A 21,317-nucleotide genomic window follows, 5' to 3' on the forward strand; every position below is an offset into this window, starting at 1 on the left:
CGCGTTCGGCACGAGAGAAAGGGTAAAATTATAAAAAAGTGTTTCGTTATTGCAGCTGGTACAGCGCTCGGTTTTGGTGGTAGAAAAGTGCCATCATTGGGGCCCTGTTAAGTGGGCCCCCAACGCAAAGAGCTCGCCGAAAGGCGAAGTGAATCACAAGTAAGTCAATGTCATTTGATTTTTCATTCCTATTACTCGATCAATTCGATCGCACTGGGAGAAAATTCATTTATTATACTTGCTGAAGGTTTGAATGTTACTGCACTTTGAAAGAAAAAAAAAATGTTGCTATTGCGTATTTAGCGTAATTACAGTTGATTAACGATAATTAGAAATTTCTCTCGTTGCAAAAACGCTTCGACGTAAAGTTTTTCAAAATTTTCTGCTTCGTTTATATCGTCCCACATGTGTCTTTTTTCCTCAAGATCTAATATAACCTGCGTCATTTGTTAACGTATAACATTGATTCACAATTATCAATGATGAACCGAATCTGGTTTTCAAAATTCCTGAACCTTCTCTTAAATCGTTTATTTATACTTTGATGATACGTTGAGTGTTTAGAAAATATTGACAGATAAAATTATTGCGAAACTGCGTGTTTCTTTATTCACGGCGTATTGTACTTGATGACAAGTTCGTTCATTTTGGTGTTTGCTAAAATATTCAATTTTTGAACTCTTCCCGCGCTTTCCCGATGACATCGTTAAAACGCTAACAACTCGTCTCTCGATTCTTCTATCACTAGTTAGTTCCAATCCTCTCAATGGCTCGTTGCCAGATTTATACGTCACGCTTTCGAGTGAGTCAGGGATTTTTAACGGAATTTAGTTAACGTTGTCCTAAAGTTTTACTCCGTAATTTCAACGCAGTTATGCACCTGTCTCCAAAATTCCTAACAAAATCTAAATTATGAAATAACACGGGAAATAATTGAGATATCATGAGAATGATAATAACAATGATAGTAGTAATAATAATAATTGGATGAACTTTTAGCGAGCCGATGTGCGGATTAATAATCACAATTTCCGCAATGGTAGGCGATAATTTATATCCAGAAATTAATTACTCATGAAGAGATATTATCCGCGAAGCGCGGTTGCAGCGACGACTCGACAAACTTGAATTATATAATGCCTGATAATAATACAAATACAAATCGTGAAAAGCTATTGTCTGCTTTCTACTGGCCGTTATTCATAGGCTTTATCTCCGTTAATTCTTAACTCTGTGAAGCGATTCTGCTGCAGGTTGAGTTACGAGTTAACCGCGTTATACGTACACCATATATATCTATATATAGGCAATTCCGTACAAACATTTTATTTTGTGTAAATAATTTTCTGCAATCATCCCAACTTTGAAGCAGTAACTGGAATTTTTTCTTAGATTTTTGATTCAACCGCTCAATTATTTATAATTATTCAAAATGGTTTTAAAAAGGACCTTTTTTAAAAGTCTCAAAAACTGTATCTTCTATTCCAAATATTTCAATGGGTCTATTTTTATTAATTTTTTTCAGCGCTTACATTTTTTTGGCCAACTAAAGCATTGTTTGAACGGTCTTTATGCCTGTTTTTTTCCGGTCTAGAAATTTTCCTAAGTCAAAAATACAAGTTTTAAGAAATTTTCTGCATTATTACGCGAGACATTCTTTCTTTCGAAGAAAAAAATCGATGAAAACATTACGAGAATTTCAATTCCAATTTCAGCGTTTATCAAATTCCTAAAACGACAAAAAAAAAAAAGATTCAAGGTAATGGAAATGCTGATTTCTGGAAAGAAATTGTGTATAATAATAATGATGATTCGATTCGAGGGTATTTGTTATGTCGCCAAATACGAGTCGTATTTATTCGCTTTAAGAATAATCGCGCATGAGAAACTATTTCGGAACAGGAAGTTGTGACCATGAATCATTTTTGTTATTCTCTAATGATATGTAATACGCCTTTAGTTACTCTCATATTAAAAGCCGAGTAGTGAGAGCTTCAAGGAAATCTGATTTCACATCTGTAAGTCACGAAAATGAAAAGATAACCCGAGACTAGAATAATGGCGGGTTGCTACTGACGCATTTGTTGCAATTTCGGCATCGGATAAACCGAACGAATTAACATTTGACTGTTTAAATTCAACGAGGCCGGGTTCGAAGAGATTTACAATTTCATGCCAAGAAGATAAATTCATGAGAAGTTAATATAGAAATTAAAATTGAGTTTTCAAAGTCCGTGCAAAAAAAAAAAAAAAAAAAAAAAATAGGCGGAGAAAAGAAAATTCTTCGTGCATAAAGATTGTATCGTTCGTATAATCGCTGGATCAAAAATACTACTTAGACGTCAGCAGACAGCGAAACTGTATAATTAAGCCAAGTTCAATTGGAACGTCGTCTCCTCCACGCAAAAACGTTTCAGAACCATGAATTTCAATCGGGGACACCAGATTGCCAGCTACGATTATACAGAGATTAGAGATTGCATTATTATTCTACTATACTTCGGTTTAACACCACATTAAGGATATCGTTGGAGTTGGAGTAATGCCGACGAATCGTAACTCAATTTGTTGGCAGATAAATTTTCTACACTGACATAAATTTTTATTTTCGGTTACCGGTCAGTCCTCGAATATTTTTATTTTTATAAATAATATATTAATAGACAGAAGATTCATTTTCAAATAAGATGAGTTGACGGAACGTAGATCAGATACGTGCATGATTCCACAACTTTCACATCGCCTGTAAGTCCAGTCAAATTAACAAAAGTAGAAAAATTAACCGGTAGAAAGCTATAAATTGGTGGAGATCTTTATTTTGGCATACTTTCGAAGATAATAAAAGTTCCGAACTTTACCTCCGAAACTCGATCCGTCGTCTTGAAAAAAGTTCTCCAATCCAGTTGTTTCATCATACCTCTATAATCGTTGGACCGATCGCGATGAAGGTTATTATAAAAATTAAACCTCATTAAGTTTTCTATAAAAAAGGTACAACTCCGTTTTCTTCATATTTTCAATACTATCTCTGTATTATATCGGTAAACACAGACACAATTTTTACTTACACGCTGTGTTCTTAAATCTATTATTAGCAACATTTTAAAATTCTTCATACTGAATATCGTTATAATAATGTCTACGAAATAGTGTCTTACAATAGTCTCTGATTTAGACCTGCTGTAATCTAAGAGCCGGTGATCATTTTAGTTACGTCATTTCGTACACAAAATTTTCCATCTTATCATACTCTTTTAACATCTCTGATAATTGATTCAGCGGGACGGGCGCGTTGGGTTACAAATATCAACTGAAAAAACGTCACATCATAAGCGCTGTCTTTCTTGTGGCAGCAAGGAATGATATTTTCAGGACTTTTACTATCCTCAAAAGTATACCAAATAAAGGTCTTCAATTTATATCTTTTCACCGGTTAATTTTTCTACTTGCCTCATTTTAATCCAATTCGACTGGACTATACGAATTCGAATAGATTAGTCAAGTCCACGACTAAATTAACATCCGATTAGAATTTTGCGAAAACTTTCAGTATTCTTCAAAATTATTAACCGGTACAAACATCGTTTATCATTATTTTTCCTCTTCCAATGATTCTGCGCAATTTACTTTAATAAAACAATAATATCACGAATAATCTCGTCACGAATTCGTAAACAATCATGGTTTTTCAAACAACATACCGGTAGTTGTTAAAATTTTCTTGCAATTAAGCTTCGATTGATTCAAGTCTCATTTTATTCCATTCTCTTCACACACTCATTCAATCCAACCTCCAAATCTTACCGCGTCCGCATTCCGCGTGTCTTGAGCAGTGAGCTTTCAAAGAGCTTTATGTGCACTAGACGCCATCTCGCGGCAACGTTTTCGCAGTCCCGTTGCGGCCTGAGTCGGTAAGACAGAGATCGGGCTTGCCGACGAAACGGGTGGAAAAGCTTGCGGCGTGTTCCGGATTGCCGGTACGTCGAATTTCACGTGGTTCTGGAGCTTTTCGTCGCGGACGCTGCATAGCGGGTTTCTATTCTAAGAGGGCGGCCATGTTTAAAATAAGAAACTGGAAATGTAAGGTACCTAAGTTTAGCCGAAGCACCGGCCAGTAGTGCCAAGTAACCAATCCACCAAACGTGTACCTGCAACCCGAGGATATCCTCTCCGCAAGCTCTGCCGCCCACCTGCAGCCCCCAAGGATTTAAAAAAAAATCCTCCAGGATCACCGTCCGAAAGTTTCCCGCCGATGAGAAAGCTCGCGCATTGAAGAACACAAGGCTGCGGCAATTTTCACCGAGTTCGGATCGGCGACAAAGGCGGTAAATCATAAAACACGTATACTTGGTCAAATTTTTGTAAGTACGTATCTGTAGGACGAACGGCTAACAGAGTCCAGGAAAGCCGCGAGCTTTTACTCAGTTTCGCCGCTATCCCACCTTCCCACGACTTTGAATCGTTGCCCAAATTTTATCCTCCTTTCTCCGAGGCTGCGGCAGCGTTGTTTAAACAAAGGAATAAGCTGAATCACGCCTTACGAACCGCAGTCATGATTTCATCCACCCTTTATCCCGAGCTTGCAGTTGATTTTCCTTCTCGTTTCGATCGCGACGCTTTGCTGCAAGGCTTTATTGTCCTTCGTCGTGGAGGGTTCGTAATTTAGCAGCGAGTACTCGTTCTACAAACCGCGAAGTACCCTTGCGGCTATTTTCAAGTCGGGTCAACTAACTTGGCAAAACACATGTGTAAATAGATGCGATGTATACTTGTTGGACGAAATTCTTGTGAATGGAACAAAAGATGCGAAATATACGCGGCATACACGTGCGAAAATAAACCTTACGTCGTATTTATAGAATCTTAAAATAAACCCGAGACGATAAATAAAAAGAATAAGAACAAGAAGAAGTGGAAGCGGAAGAAATTCAGCCAATGATGATAAACAGAGGCGAATCAACATCCTCGGTTAAGCCAGTCAACTGGTCTCGATACATCCCGCAATCCCCGCTAATTCAAGAAGTAGCGCTACACCTCAAGTGAATTGGCGAACGTTTCCTGATGACTGAATCGATCCCACCAATCGCATCAGGATCCGATCGATCATCGCTCGATCAATCCGGTACCGGTGCCTATAAATTGCGAGAACTGTAAAGACGCAGTGAATAGTTTTACTTCCGCAGTCATCGCTGAGAGAACTTTTAATCATACGATTCATTAATTCGCGAACCCAACTTGCTTCGGAGTTTATAATCCCACCGCGATTTTCTAAAGACCGAAAAAAGAGTTTTTTGTTTTTTCCAAGCTCCTGAAAGAGTCGGTTAAGAGACTCGTTGAAAACATTCCGTTTCAACTCTTCCGCGAATATAACCGTGCTTGCACTTTGTGGTTGAAATCGGGGCGTGAGAAGGAGTAAGGTTGAGGTAAGCACGTTGTACGTGTAAATAAGTAAGGTAAGCGTGAAAATTTTTGCGAAAATTAACGAGGGCGCGTGACGTCAAAGACGAGGTTTAACCGAACGGCGCGAATGTCGGAAACACGTACGAAGAAGCGTGTGTTTCTGGTCTCGAAGGTGGTTCAACACGAATGGGCGAAAGCTTCGTCTGTGTGTACGGGCGAACGGTGGGCGTCGCGACGTCGGACGTCGAGAGACGTGAGGTCAAGCCTGAAATAAGACTCCCTAATTTACTACGTGGAATACCCCTGCTGTCGATACGCACACGCACACTTAAGCTAGAGATCAGAGGCTGCGTGAGAAACGCCGCGTTTCGGTGGTTGAAACGTATCGCGGAAAAAGCAAAGGAGAGAAAGAGAGGAAAAAAAAACGTGTATATATAGAAAGAGAGAGAGAGAGAGAGAGAGAGAGAGAGAGAGAGAGAGGGCACCGATCTTCTCGAATATGTTGCATTCCCGAATTATATTTACACTCATAGACCATTCGCGCGCAACGCGATTGCCGGCATTTAGTTTTCAGTTTAACTCGCGGCAGGAAGACGACCAGATGTTAGTGCTGTATAAATTCTATTCCTCGGTTAAACAGCACTGTTCGAAATTTATCGGAATCCAGGGTCGGGAGATTTCGTTGCGGCGAAGTTGCGAGGTAGAAAAGAAAGTGAAAATCTTCTCGAACTCTGATCGAGAAAACAAGCTCACCGCGTGAAACTTGGGTTAATTTCATTGTAACGGGGAAATCAACCGTCTAGTGTTCGCGTTCGCGGAGGTGGAAAAGAGAAAATACAGTTACCGCCTTTGGTGATTTCGAAGCTCGAGAAAGCTCGACGGTCGTTAAACTAGACGAAAGAAACGCTGGTGCAAACTGAGGTTTCAGCTTTATCTAGATAATTAGGTTGAGCTCTACGAAGGTACTGTGAAAAATGACGGTGTTGAAATTCAATTGATGTCGACTGTTGTAGAACAATTTTTCAAAACAATACGGAAATTTAACGTCGGATGTTGTTAGACTGACATCGGATTGTAGTCCTTAAATATTCACAGAGCATTTTTTTTTTTTTTTTTGCCGTGATATGCAATTCAGAGAACCGTTGTTAAGCTGTTGCTTAACTCTCATCGTTCCAAAAAAAATTAGGCCAGACTTAGTTCCGATTCCTCAAAGTCGGGGCAGGATTGAAATTCCGAAATTGAAAAGTTCCGAGAGTACCTAATTCCGAATTTTTTTGTGGCGAAACTTAAAGTAAAGAAATCAAATGTTGACGAAATATCAAAGTTTTGAATGGTCCAAAACCCGACGCTCAAAATTCCGAAAGGGCGTAATACTGACAAGTTGAAGTTCGGAAAGTGCAAAAGTGAGAATATTGAAAAATCTGAAACATCCAAGTTCTAAATGACAGAAGATTTTCAGTTCCGTGAATTTCTGGCTTGGTGAAATTTCACCATTTTGATATTTCTGTTTCGGATTTTCGATATTTTTACATTCGTAATCCGGATAATTCTGATTTCCGATTCTTCTGATTTTTTACACCCACTCGTTGAGTAAACTACGCTGCGTGAGTATATATAGTATATTTAGATTTTTGGACTTCTGCTATACCGAAACTTTATTTTTCGAAATTAGATGCTTTCGGAGCTTTTTAAATTCCTCAGCCTCAGCCTCGCCCCGTAAATTAATTAGCTAAATCACTTGTCATCTTCGGAATATATCTCTTTGTTATCGAATTGAAAATTCCTAAAACTTTCACCCGGTAAAACTCATCAACAAATTAAATTACAGGAAGCATGGAGCAGTTCGAGCAGCTGCTAACGTGCGCGATTTGCCTTGACCGGTACAGAAATCCAAAGCTGCTACCATGCCAGCACAGTTTTTGCATGGAACCCTGCATGGATGGGCTGGTCGACTACGTTCGACGACAAGTGAAATGCCCGGAGTGCCGAGCAGAGCATCGCATCCCATACCAGGTATCAGCGACAAGCGTGACTTGCGAAACGGGCAATTTTTTTCAATGCATCAAAAACCGCGCATTTCGAAAAACGGCGATTACTCGAGGGCTTATTATTTTTCTTTTATTTTCTTTTATTTTTTTTTTGTTTTTTCTCTTCTTCAACACTTTTCGCAGGGTGTTCAAGCCTTCCCAACGAACGTGACGCTCCAGCGATTCCTCGAGCTGCACATCGAGATCACAGGCGAACTTCCGGATCCGACGAGCGGTCAGACGATGGAAAGATGCGGTGTCTGTTCCGAAAAGAGTTACTGCTCTCACTGCGTTCACTGCGACAAAAAATGTTGCTCCGAATGCAAGGACGCCCACATGGACATCTTGAGGCGTGAGATAACTCGCATTAATTCACAGGTGAGTGAGTGAGTGAGGCGTGATACAATTGAGAGAGGGAATCGAAAAAGAAAAAAATGTAAGGGAAAAAAAATTAACGATACAAATCGAATGCCTGAAAGATTGACCTTCGCTACGACGATTTTCTTGCAACTTGCGTAGATCGCAATGTTTTTTTTTTTTCATTTCGCGAACAAGACGCGTCGGAATATTCCTCGGGCCTTATCTTCCGGGGAAAAGCGATGAAAATGGGGTAGTTCAAAATCCTGGGAGTCATAACGTCCCATTAAGCTCGGAGAGGATGATATCGCGTAATCGGAAACGCTGGTGCCGAACCCCTACGGCGGGTACATTAAGTACAGGGGTAATGAGGAAGGTCGAGGGGACCAGGGTCGAGCTTTCGAAGACCCGTTCCAACCTAGCGAAAGCATTCAGTTGCGAACGGCGGAATTATAACGCGAAAGAGCGAGATAATAAATTTCGCTACATGCTTTTGGGGATGGCGAATTGTTTTATTGCCGTTAACAGAGTCGACTTTTTTTGGATACGAGAGTTCTTCAGCCTCGGGAGATAATTCCGAATCGTGTTATTTCACGAATCGCTAATTCTGCGAGGATTTATACTGTGAACTGAGATACGGGTAGAAGTGAGTTAGGGAATCTGAACGTATTGCCGAAATCTTCGAAAATCCAATTCGGAAGCTTTTAGACGAGTGTTTTAACTGTTCGAAACAAATTGTCGTTTTTTAAAAATTAAAGCAAACTGGTTCGGAATTTATTTGAATTCAAATTAAAATTTTTTTTCTTCTTGTTTTCTTTCGATCAATGTCAGATGAACGACACGATAGTCTGATTTTAAAAAAGTTCTATAAAAATGCACGAATCTTTTAACGTATGCTACAACAAAACGGAAGACTTTTAATTTTCTTTATTCACAATTCGTCATTCTTTTGGAATTTCAGTTGCAAGTTTTTCTCCAAATATACAGAACTCATTTGTGTGTCAATCGAATTCCGTAAAAATTTACCAAATTCTATGCATTACAACAGTTTTTGTTGATTGGGAGAAGAAACTTTAATTGCTTGCAAAACCTGTAGAATCTTAAATCATCGTTGGTACATCTTCAGAACACCTTATTCCGGCTGTCTGGCATTTTCGCATCAATTAATTCCTCGTCACAAAGTCTTGAAATTTCGAGTAGAGGGAAATCTTCTTTCCCACAAAAACTGGCAACCAAATGATAAAATCGATCAGTGTAAATAACGAAGACAAAGAACTAACAACAGAGAATCGAAGTCTCCAAACAAATTGGCGTCAGCGTTCCACCTAAAAAATTTCCATTTCCTAGCCTTATCGCAGTTTATTTACAACTTTGAATGATCTTTGTTACTTCGTATAACCCAAAAAAACGACCGCCATCTTGGATTTAGAATGTGCGAAATTTTGACTTCAGATTCGTGATCAGCGACCCCAAAAACCCCCGAGTGAGAAAATTCGGGCCAAAATATTGAGTTGAAAAATGTGTGACCGAAATGGTCGAACAGCTGACGCGATATAAAATGCGCAAGACAATAGCAAGGAGAAAATATTTTTTGTCTAAAATAATCCCCAACTACCGGCTTTGTCGCGGGGGTCAAATTCTTCGGTACACATGACGCGTGCCGAATGTGCTTTGTCCACTTGACTTAATATTATTTCTATCAACAAGTGGACCGGCTTATATATACATATACGTAAGTCACAAGTTTCGAATCGCGTCGTGTTTCTTTGTCCCGTAGCGAGATGATGCGGAGAACTCGGTCGCCTAAGACGCGGAGAAAAAATCACGAGGATCGACGGGAGCTTTTCGGCACGTAGAAAGCTCCGTAGCTGGCGCAGCGCTTTAGCTTTCGGCCTTCCCCGTCCACTCTTGCACGTTTTCTCTCGCCGGGTTGTTTTATCGCGAGAGGGTTTTATAGCGACCTTTTTTTTTTTTTGTCCCTTCTTTTCTTTCTTCGACCAGCCTACGTGCCGATCGAAAGCAGCCGAATTAACTCTCCTACGAATTACGACTGCCCCTCGTAACGGCGAAGACAAACCTGTGAGAACCCGAATTCTACTCGGTCGAGACGTTGTCGCGGTACTTGAAGAAAAATGCTGAATGCAGAACTCGGTTATTTGTTTTGGGAAATTGTTCGGGAATCGTTTCAAAGTATCGAAAATTCCAAAGGCAATGTTTCTTGCAACGCGTCAAGACGTTTCCGTTTGTTAGAGCAAGAGTAACGTTGCTACGTTGTGAATTTAACGCGCGAATCTTCTTCGCTCGAATATCGCGAACTTTCGATGTAGGCATACAAAAATATATACAAACTAGACACTCGAAGCTGCCATGTTTGTGTGCGCAGTGCAATGGACTTGTTTCGATGGAACAAGTTTTTAACCGATTTCACTGAATTTCTCCTGTTTGTGCAGTTTTGCGCTATCCGTAAGCGATCCGATACGAAAACCAAAGTCAAATGACTGTGTGATATGTGTTTAATATTAGTCAGTAAATGAAGAAGAAGTCTGCAGTAAAATGAAAATTTTTTGGGAATAAATAAAAAGTACATATACAAATATTTCACAGTCAATTTTTACCCGGAAAATCTTTTTCATTCATTGCCAAGACTCTAAAATACTGTAAGAAAATTATTTTGGTTTTCTGCGTTCGGATGAAAAAATGTATTCAGGTAATTGCAACAAACAGGGAAATAATAATTTTATCAACAACTCGGGAAAATTAGTAAAAATTGGAATCTTTTCCATTATTGTCGATGTCCGAATAATAGCATCGCAATGCCTGAGGAATTACCGACAAGTGTTTGAATCAAAAGCTCCGCAGCATGAGTTTCAGTTCCGCAAGCTGCGCGACCGCGGATCCACGAAAGGCACAAAAACGTGTCCTACGTAAAGAGAGAAGGGGTACTGTGGCAAAATAGACGAACTTCGGCGCAGTAGATACTGCCACGCAAATATTTTCTGGCACGGTTCGTGACCACTGGCCGCAAGCTTATAGCGAGCTTTGTTTTCACCTTTGTGCTTGATGCGGCGCGGAGCTGACTGCACGTACCTTGTCTTTGTACTTGGCAGCTTTCGCTGGTGGCAAAACGTTCGCGTTGTAATTTCCGGAGATGTTTCCAACCGGATCATAGCAGCACACGATGTAGACGCGGCCTGAGAAGTGCAGCGATATCCCCACCCCTAATTCCAACGTGCTTTTCCAAATCATCTGCGTGAAGCGGCCCGTGTTAGAGGTCTTTGGCTGGACTAAAAACTCGTCGAAGGTGTAAAGCTCGATCTCAGAGTACCTGGACTACCGAGAGAAACTTTTAGACAGGGTATCTTCAGGATTCGAGAATGGTTTTCGAAGATTAATGAATTCGACTAGTCGGGATATATTGTTCCTAAAAGCTTTTACTCATTGGAATGGGGTCTGAGTTCCGAACTCGAAAAGTTCCGAAAGCGCTCAATTCCAATTATTTGGTGGCGAAGCTTTAAGGAAAGAAATCAAAATTTTGCTAAACAAAAAAGTTTCGAATGATCGGAAACCCGACAGCTCAAAGTTCCGAAATGCAAGATTCCGAAAATTCAAGTAAAGATAGAGCAAAGTTCCGTCGCGAAAAGCAAAATTGCGATAGAGGAAAAATTCCGAAAAATAAAGTACGGATAAGGTTAAATGCTTAAAATAAAATTATAGTCACACAGCGTAGTTTACTCAACGAGTGGGTGGAAAAATCAGAAAAACCTCATATCAAAAACGAAACAGAAAGATCAAAGTGGTGAAATTTCACCAAGCCAGAAATTCGCGGAACTGAAAATATTCGATCACTCGAAATTTCCATGTTTTAAATTTTTTAAATTTGTCTCTTTCGCACTTTTAGAACTTTGACTCGTCGGAGTTAAGCCCTTCCGGCATTTTGCACTTTCGGAACTTTGAGCGTCGGATTTCGGACCATTCGAAACTTTAGACACTTCGTCAAGCTTTGATTTCCTCAATTCAAGTTTCGCCACCAAGAAATTCGGTATTTGGCGCTTTTGGAACCCTTCAAATTCGGAATTTCAACCCTACCCCAGCTTAAGAATGAATAGATCGTAGCGTCTGTATCAAAAGTTAGAAAAAAAGATAGAAACAGTTTGAAAAATCTCCAGTATCGTTAGTTCCGCCAATAATCGTAAACACAAGCGAACAATATCCTTACCATGTAATAAAATTATCCATTTCACGAAATTCGAATACCACAAGCTAAGAATTTAACAATTTCAGAAAAGGGTTGTTCAATGAAAACGTTCGAAATAATTAAACTCTCGCGATCAGAAAATATTGGTTATGCGGTTAGGATATTGTTTCGTTTACGTTCACCATCATTGTCACGGATAACATTACTAGAGATTTTTACTTCCCTTCGAACTCTTTATTCAGACAGTCCGATCATTCGTCATCACGAATATAAGATCACCAGCATCGGACGGGATCGCTTGCAAGGATAAGCCATTCGTCGTTGTCGTCGAATGCAGAGAATAAATTTTCCCCGTACAGGCAGTCGGGTCTATGCTCGAAAGCTTCTCTTTTCGCCAAACTGTTTGCCCACTCTTGCGCGTAGCTTGTGATCTGCCGAATAACGATATTCGAGATGAGGAATTAAGGTAGCGTATTATCGTCACGCTATAGTTACTTCACACCTCGGAATTTAGTCGAAGTGGGGTCGATCCATGGATCGCTCTGTACTTGTTGTGGACCCTTAGACATTCCTTGACGAACGGTAAGCCCCTTTGTGCAGAATAAAACCCCTCGTCACTCGACACCAAAATATTTTGCGAAGCTTACCGCTTTCCAGCCTCCACTTGTGCCCTAAAATTAAAGTCGATAAAGCGTCTCACTTTTGCCTCTTCAATTTCATCATTAGCCTTTTCATTCTGACGTTCGATGCCATGGCGATTCGTATATAGGACAGAAAAGTAAGAGTGGAAATACCGCGTGTAAATTGCGCGGTAAAACGTAGGGGTTATGAATTTAGCATCACTGAATTGACGATGAGACGAGTTGATGATAATCGAAAGACTTCCCGTTAATTTGGTTAAGCGAAAGCCGCGCGTCAAATTGGCGAACAAAACATGCGCTTCGTTTCTCATTGGCCGCGAATCGCGTGTCAATTTTTTCACTCTTAAAAGGAGACAGGGCGCGGTAAAAAGCAAGTTTTATTATCCTGAACATACGAAGCGAGAGTAATTGGAGGACGAAGTGAAAAACCGGGTATAGATCAGCCCGGGCATTGTGTTCCTTGGACAAAGGGCTGATAAGAAGAAGTAAAGGAAAAACGATCTTATCTCTGCGTGCGGAGCTCGGTTGTTTTTCGTAACTTGACGATCAATCCTCCCGCATCCTCGTCCTTGAGCTTTCAACCAATTTTCCCTAATCCGTTTGAATCGCTCCAGGTGCGGAGGGGCCTGCATAGACTCCAGGACGCCCTGGCCCTAGTCGAGAAGAACACCCTTGGTCTCCAAACAAACTGCACGTCCGTTTCGGAGGAGATAGACGAGTTCTACCGACGTCTCACCAAGGCGCTGAAAGACCGCACCGACTATCTGAGAAACGAGGTGGACCGCTATCTGGGCACGGAGCTCAGAGGGCTCGTCCACCTCAAGGAAAATCTCGAGCTTGAAATTTCGAACATACAGAGCAACTGCGACCTCGCCGATGCCCACATAAACGAAAACGTCCCGTGGGATGACGCTGAGCTGCTTGACACCAAGGAACTCTTTCTACGCACCGTCGAGTTCATCAGGTACACTTGGGGACAATGAATCTGACAATGAGACGGCTAATTTTTTACGCCAGACAGTTATGTTGGCAACACAGAGAAACCTACAGCGCCGCAGTCGGCCGAGCGCGAAACCAACTCGATATCAATAAACGCAACATAACCCACGACGGTCGAATCTAACCTTAGAATACCGCAGGGATAATGAATTGTTGAATTGACACGTTATTTTCAACGATTCGATTTGCATCAACCCGGGCAAGTTCGCTGTAATGAAACTTGTTTGTAATTGAAAACTTGTTTCTCTCCGCAGAAACTTCGAGTATGAAGCAGGAGACTACAGTCGAAGGGTGCGCTTCATGCTGCCTCACGAACCAAACCAGATGGTGCTGCACTTAGCCGGTTACGGGGAATTGAACATCAAACCCGAGACCGGAAGTGGCAACATGCTGGGAGGATCCGGAGGACTTGCGCCTCCCGGAGGACCTCAGGGTCTTATGAGGAGTAAAAGCGATCACCGCCTCGCCTCTCAGTATCGCCAACAAGAGGATGAACGCACCCCGAGGAGCCGCTACGTTCCCGATTACGAGTGAGTTTTATTCCACCACGAATATTTACGATCCTCTATAAAAAGAAAAAAAAAAAATTGACTCAAGTCCCAAAAATCAGTAGTTTACTAGATACATGTCCAGATTTTTGATATCTGTGGATTTCGTGATTTTCATTAATTATAGAACTTCAATGGGACTTTGAGTAAATCAAATGGCTCAAAAAAACTGCACGGTTGATTCGCAAAAATAGGCAGGAAGCTGTGATTGATTCCATCAATGCGTTGATTCCATCCATGAACTCGCTGATTTACTGAAAGGAGGTGCAACCTCAGATTACGCGTGAAGAACGAGACTCTTGCAATAAACGACTTGTATTTTTTTTCACGTGGCCGCGGAGTCTTCGCGCATCGACTGTGCAGTTTTTGAGTGATATATTTGGTTTCAAGTCACCCTTGAAGCTTTGTAATTCGTGAAAACCGTGTAATCCATGGATACCAAAAAATCCATGCACTCCCCTTCCGAAACCAATATCTCGGAAAATACTGATTTTTGAGAATTGTAATGGAATTTGGTGCAGAATCATTTGTTTTCAATACACGTTCCTCTCAAGTTTTACGATCAACCGTCTAAAACGAAGGTTAGGAATGGAGGAAACCTGTTTACTGTTATTCAGTAAAAATGAACATTGAAAAATTTGAGTTACACAAGCTCAGGTATCGACAATTTGAGAAAAAGTTACAGAGTTCCAGGATCGTTCACAATTACTAAACTCTGCTGTTTTTGATCCAATTATGAAGCTTTTATACTTGTTTTCCTCGTTATAATGATGTCCGGAAATGGCCTCATAATTTTGGCAAATAGTTGTCTCCACAGTGGATATAAATAGCCTCATCTACACCATGAGAAAGAATCATGAACTTCCAGTTATGACAACTGATGTTTTGTTTCTGTGTTTGAATAGTCATTTTGCGGAACGTGATTGCAGATCTAATTAATGCAAGCGATTTTTGAGCAAAAAACGTTAGAATCGAATGAAAAACACTACGGTTGATATATGTTGAACGTTTTAATTACAAAATCTTTTCTCAAATTGACAATATCTTATGTTATTCAAATTTTTGTGGAATAATTTTCGTTATACAGAAAATGGACTGTTGTTTCATTTGCGTTCACTTTCAATGACACAAGTAACATTGCTGAAAACTTGTTGAGCTATTCTTCGGATTCCAATCCAATTGAAGTCTCCCCTAATAAACTGCAGGTTTATTTTCGTCAAGCTTGTTATTTCTATTTCCGTTTAACCGATATCTCGACATAATCTTCCGGAGTAGGTACGAAACGCCAGACTACGAGCCGCCCCGAAACAAATCTCGGTACAGGAGTCGATTCATGCGCCAACGAGACGCGGAGGATTCCGACGGAGATACGAGGGCCGTCAGGTTCACGGGGGCGCAAACGGAATTGACGGGGGGAGCTGCGCCGACCCGAGAGAAGGTCCTGGATACGGAGGATGCGGGAAAAGGACCGCTGTCTGGTATTTTCCGGCTTACGGACTCGCCCCGTGTAATGCTCAAGCTGCAGGAATGCGAGCGCGTTGGGAAGAAGAAGAAGGAGGAAGTTCCCGCGGCCACGCAACCCGCGCAGCCACCGAAACCTCAGGTTAGCACGAGTCCCAATTTGAAAAAAAAAATGCGTGCCAACCGCTGTTTGAAACGATTTTATACTTTTCGAACGTTCCGCAAGAACATTTTCCTCGCTGAGTGGGGAAAATTCTACTTTGCGTACCCGAATGAGTGGGCAAAACAGTAGATTCCCGCACTTGTGCGGGAATTCATTGTTTTGCGTACTGGGTTGGGAAAAAAAGTACGCGTACTAGGGGGTGGGGTTTAAATTCCGAATTTCAAAAGTACCGAAGACGCTAACTTTCGAATTTTTAACGGTGGTAACGAGTTCTTGCCAAAATTTGAACTTTCGATGGTTATATATGTTGAAAATGATTGCTCGAAGGGACGAAATAATGAGGACTGAATACCCAGAAATTAAAGAACAGTTATCAAGTATTTGAAATCATTTCGGATCTCTTGAAATCTGCAAATCGTGGAAACCTTTTGTCAAACTTGCTAAAAGCTTTTTGAATCACGCCTAAAACTTGATTTCGAAAATCTTCACGATCCTATGCAAAATCACCTTTCAGTAACAATTATCAAAACTTAAACGTAACACGCAAACAAAATGGTGAAACAAACTTGAAAGACGGAGTAATTGCAAGTATCGTTACAAATTATTTCAGACAGTGACGTACGTCATCATATTTCATGCACACAACACGCTTAACACCGAGTTGCCGCAGCTGGCATCTCGAAAATCTCGATCATTGATCAAGAAAAGATCCTCCGTAGTAGCGAATATCGAGACATATGTAAACTGTCGGAATTTTATGTTTGACAGTGATTCCTAGCCGAGCCTATAAGCCCGCCCTATAAGCCTAAGACCAAAACGAAGCCGCGGCTGCTCCTCCGCTTTCGGCCTACCTGCAACGAAAAATAAGTTCGAAGCGATGTACCGTGTTTATCATAACGCATAATGCGACATGTAACAGTAACCAAACGTCACCTTGTCCTAAGTATACTGCACATATTCACGTAAAAGATTCACCACTCGTTTGTTAATCTAATCGTGTTTTTTTCCACGTTGTATTTTATTTACGTTCATTAATTTACTTATTTCTTAAAAAAAAAAAAAAAAAAACTTCTATTACTTTCTTTGTTTGTTTTTATTTATTCATTCGTTTCAATATAAATATTCAGAGTGCGGCTTCCTCGCTATTATAGGATACTGAAAATTCTTTATTCTTTCATCGCAGTTATTAATCAGCAGCGTTTATTTTTTTAATATTAAAAATATCAATATGGAGCAGTGTTAAGCATGCGCGCCTAGGGCTGAGTTTACAGAATTGACTAATAAAGAAGGTTTAATCGTTACATTTCAAACAGCATTTCATATTTGGTAGAAGATTTACTCATACTCTTCTGATTTTCACTATTTTTCACACACTTTTCCTCCATCAAATTTCACATTCACGCTCCCGTCTGCAAAATTCACTCCTACATATACACTAAAAAAACAAAAAAAAAAGTTGTGACGATTTCTTTGGAAATTTTTCGTTATGAATATAGCACGTAGTGCTGTACGAAATAAACAGCTGGACAGTTTCGCAACTGAGCGTCGGATAAAAAGTTTCACCGATTTTAACTATCTTGTCAAATACACAGTGACTTTAAATTTTTCGTGAGAATTTTCACCCTGAAGAAATCGAGGACATCTCATCAGATTGTTTTAAAAGTTTTGATGAAAAACAGAAATCAATCTCAAATTTTGTCTGCATTTGTTTTTTTTTTTTTATGAAATACATAAAAACCACGAATAGGAATTTCTCCCTCAAACTCCGAAAAAAAGGAGATTCGATCGTTTGTCGGCAAAATATTTTTCGAACCATCAAATCTAGTTCCTTATCGAATGGATCGGTCAGCGTTATAGATTCTTCCCTGGTATCCAATTGCCCGTAATATCCCGAATTAATATTCCTAATCCGAGCTTAAAGCCGGCGCTTGCATACGTCCCTTTTACCCGAAAAAACCAATGTCTGATTAAAAACAATAGGTCCAAGTGAGGAAGGCGCCACCCGCTGCTGCCGCAAGGCAGGTAAGCGAGGACGACGAGATATCGAGGATCAAAAAGCAGAACAAAAACGCACCGTCTTCCTCGGAAACGGCGTTAGCAGAAGTCCATCCCCCAACTTCCGTCACTATTCCGACAGTCCCTCAACCGAGGGAACCGGCGGAACGCGAATCTGAGGAATCGATTAGGAGAACTTCGGCCGCTAGGTAAATCCAATAACAAGTTTACTTGCGTGTTGCAAAAACGGAGATAACTTGCCATTTATGCAGTGAGAAAGATTTTTTTTTTTTTTCTTACAGCTGCCTAGAATTTTTTGTATGTTCGAGGCGGGGCTGATGTTCCGAAAGCACCTAATTCTGAATTATTTGGCAGCGAAACTTAAAGTAGAGAAATCGAATTTTGAAGAATCAACAAAGTTTCGAACGGCCGGAATCCCAACGACTCAAAAGTTCCGAAAAATAAAGTTTCTATGCGGTGAAATTTGGAAAATTAAAGTATACTGACAAAGCGTAGTTTACTTCGACGAGTGGGTGTAATAAATCAGAAAAGCCGAAAATCAAAAACGAAACAAGGAAAAATCAAAGTGGTGAAATTTCATCGAGCCGGAAATTCACAGAACTGAAAATCTTCGGTCATTTGGAATTTCGATGTTACAGATTTTTAAATTTCGCCACTTTCGGAATTTTGCAATTTTAGAATCTTGAGCGATGGCTTTTGGACCATTCGACACTTTGATGTTTCGTCAAAGTTTGATTTCTTTGCTTTAAGTTTTGCCACCAAAAAATTTGGAATTTGGCACTTTCGGAACTTTGCAGATACGGAATTTTAACCCCGCCCCGTCTGTTTGTTCCGTTGAGTAAATTTTTTCAGCTGAACAAAGCTCTGGCATTAATTTATTCTTGCATGAACAATGAATGACAAGAAAACATGTTGCGTGTGTTAGATTAAAAAAGATCATAATACGTACTAAATTTTCTTGTTACAGATACGAAACTTACTTTTATTCTGTACTCAGAACTATATTTTTCTTTTTGGGTGAAAAATAAAAAAAGCTAAATACCGTATGTTAAACAGAAATAGAAATTGCTTTCGGCGCAGTAGTTTCTAGTTATTAAAGCAGATTGTTAACACGCCAATAAAGCTAGCCAAGTTTTTTTTCTTCAACATTTATAAATCATAGTTCATTATACAAAACGCAAAGTTATGAGTCGTGATTAATCAAAGCTGTATAAACAATACAATCTCAACATTGAAAAATAAGACACGAAATTTCTCCACAGTTATTCGTAATTACAAATTTACTTCCTTCAAATTCACGCTCCATTTATAAATAAAATTAAAGCCAATTAACTGTTGCAATTTACCTTCTTAAACATCGGTTTAGTCATTTTTCTTGTCCAACCGTTTCTGCCGGACTCAACGATTTGCGATGTAGTAGAATATCAATATTTCAGTCAACAACTGCCATCGTCACTGGTAACACAATAATAATTGATTACTCACCAATGGCCACAAATACCGATCATTATTAAAAGAAAATAAAAATTAAACACGGTAAACCATCTCCGATTTCATAATTAATTGCAACACTGTATCCGAGTCACCAATTCTAAAGCAGTAATGTCTTGCACTGTAGGCTTATACTTGTGTCGACCGATGTGTAGAGTGGTTGGATCGAAACTGATATAACCAGGCTAACTATGCCTGTTCAAAACTGTAGAAAAAAAATGTCAACACAGACCGCCCTCGATACGAATCACTAATTCTGTTTTGAGAATCAGAGACGCGGCAAATATTAATTTTTCCGATGCTGCAAATACAGATCTGCAGTATTTCAACTGTACCGATTTCAACGGTTTTCTTACATCCGTTTTACAGATACAGTAAAATTTTGGATCGCAAAAATGTAAACAATTTCACGGGTTTTTTTTTCACTGAAATTAACAACTCAGGTACAAAAAGTTACGAATACTATTCTAAGTAATTATCACGAGATCTCATAAAAATTTCTAGTTAGAATGTAGTTTTTATTTAACCAGATACTTCTCTCAGTGTGAAGTTAAAAAGTGAAAAGAAAATGGTTCCGTAAAGTTTTCAAAATAAATGATATTTTGATGAGAACGAGTTGTCTGAATTGTCTTATTGCAACCCTTATCCTAGCCATTTATTTGACGAGAATTAAAAAAAAAACATCTGCAGATTTCACCGCGAAACTCATCCCAGGTCAATAGATTTACAACATTCTCTGAACGTATTATAATTTTTTTTTTTTGTCACATATTATAGAGCATAAAAATTGATCTTCAAATTTTTAGCCATAAAGTAATTTTTATATTTCACATCTTGTCACCGTAAACACTTCAAATTTTACACTCAGTTATAGCCGCATACTATGGCTCTGCATCAGTTTCATCAACTGCCTAAAAAAGAATTCTTCAAAATCGACTACCATCCGATTTTGAGTTGAGCCGTTAAAACTCTAGCCATGGTTACACGTGTTCAACACTATAAGAAAATATCGTACATGCAGAACCGATACGTTACATGATTCGAATCTCAAATCCCAAAATGTCTGCATATTTATCATATATTTATAATTTTTTCCATTTAAATATAAACCGACGTTGCATAACTTATACAGTCTACGCGACTCCTGCAGACATAGGTAAAACATTGGTGCAAGTTGCGCATAAATCGATTCACTGTTTCTTGAATTTATCGGTAACAAACCTACAAACAAACCCAGCCCTTAACGAACCAGTACATTAGGGTGATTCAAAAAAAAACAAAAATTTTTTTTTTTCTCGCAAACAGGCTTAAAAGTTTCCTTTTGGCTTAAAAAAGTGCCAGTTAAAATTTGAGCCCTTAATATTAATATTAAAGTTGTCCTCATCGCGCTTTTCTATTTCCCATAAGAATAACATGGGAAAATTTTTTTTTGCACCTTCTGATTTTTGGTGCTAGCCTATCGTGTGTCATAAAAAAAAAACCATCACTTAATCTTGTAGAAAATTGAACGCTCTACAAAAAAGGTCTCTTATGATTTGTTGCGGAAACTAATAGTTCAAAAGTTATTCGAGGTCAAAGTTCAAGTTATCGCAAATTTTACCGTTTTTAATGCATTACAGCGAATTTCATGGCTTGATTAAAAAAATTTATCAGAAAATTTGTGTTTATCTTGAACTTAGTCTTTAGAAGACATAAGTTTGTCAACAATTTTTTGCAATAATTTATAAGTACAAGTAAAATAAATAAATTTCTTTTCTTAACAAAACCAATCGTCACTAAATTTATACCTCATGTAAGTATTTTAAATGACTGAAAGAAAATTTATTGCACTTAGATTAAACAAAAAGGAAACAAACTATGATTTTAAGGCTCACTGACGCTAAAAATTTTCTTAACGAGTATCACTGGCCTCACTATACCAAAAAACTATTGACAAACTTATTTTTCCTTAAGACTAAGTTCAAGATAAACACAAATTTTCTGTTAAATTTTTTTAATCAAACCATGAAAATTGCTGTA

At 39.3% G+C, this 21,317-nt stretch overlaps 1 protein-coding gene across 6 annotated transcripts in view; it reads left to right on the top strand.

Annotated features, from left to right (window-relative positions):
* The window catches only part of LOC107227176 (RING finger protein nhl-1), a 35,967-nt gene that overhangs the window by 1,956 nt on the left and 12,694 nt on the right, over window positions 1–21,317 (top strand). For 5 of the 6 annotated variants that reach the window (XR_006902567.1, XR_006902568.1, XM_046730153.1 and 2 more), the window contains exons 2-8: window positions 56–159; window positions 7,229–7,413; window positions 7,572–7,805; window positions 13,235–13,584; window positions 13,874–14,149; window positions 15,443–15,770; window positions 17,772–17,995. Coding sequence is in view for 3 of the 6 variants with exons in the window: in XM_046730153.1 (XP_046586109.1) it covers window positions 7,234–7,413; window positions 7,572–7,805; window positions 13,235–13,584; window positions 13,874–14,149; window positions 15,443–15,770; window positions 17,772–17,995 (1,592 nt within the window). In the remaining 3 variants the exon portion in view is untranslated. Of the gene's footprint in view, window positions 1–55; window positions 160–4,106; window positions 4,326–7,228; window positions 7,414–7,571; window positions 7,806–13,234; window positions 13,585–13,873; window positions 14,150–15,442; window positions 15,771–17,771; window positions 17,996–21,317 lie in introns of those variants that run through there. The other variant, XR_006902569.1, reaches the window with a different exon arrangement.

The sequence above is a fragment of the Neodiprion lecontei genome, chromosome 2, assembly GCF_021901455.1.
Source record: "Neodiprion lecontei isolate iyNeoLeco1 chromosome 2, iyNeoLeco1.1, whole genome shotgun sequence".
In the NCBI taxonomy this organism is placed as follows: domain Eukaryota; kingdom Metazoa; phylum Arthropoda; class Insecta; order Hymenoptera; family Diprionidae; genus Neodiprion; species Neodiprion lecontei.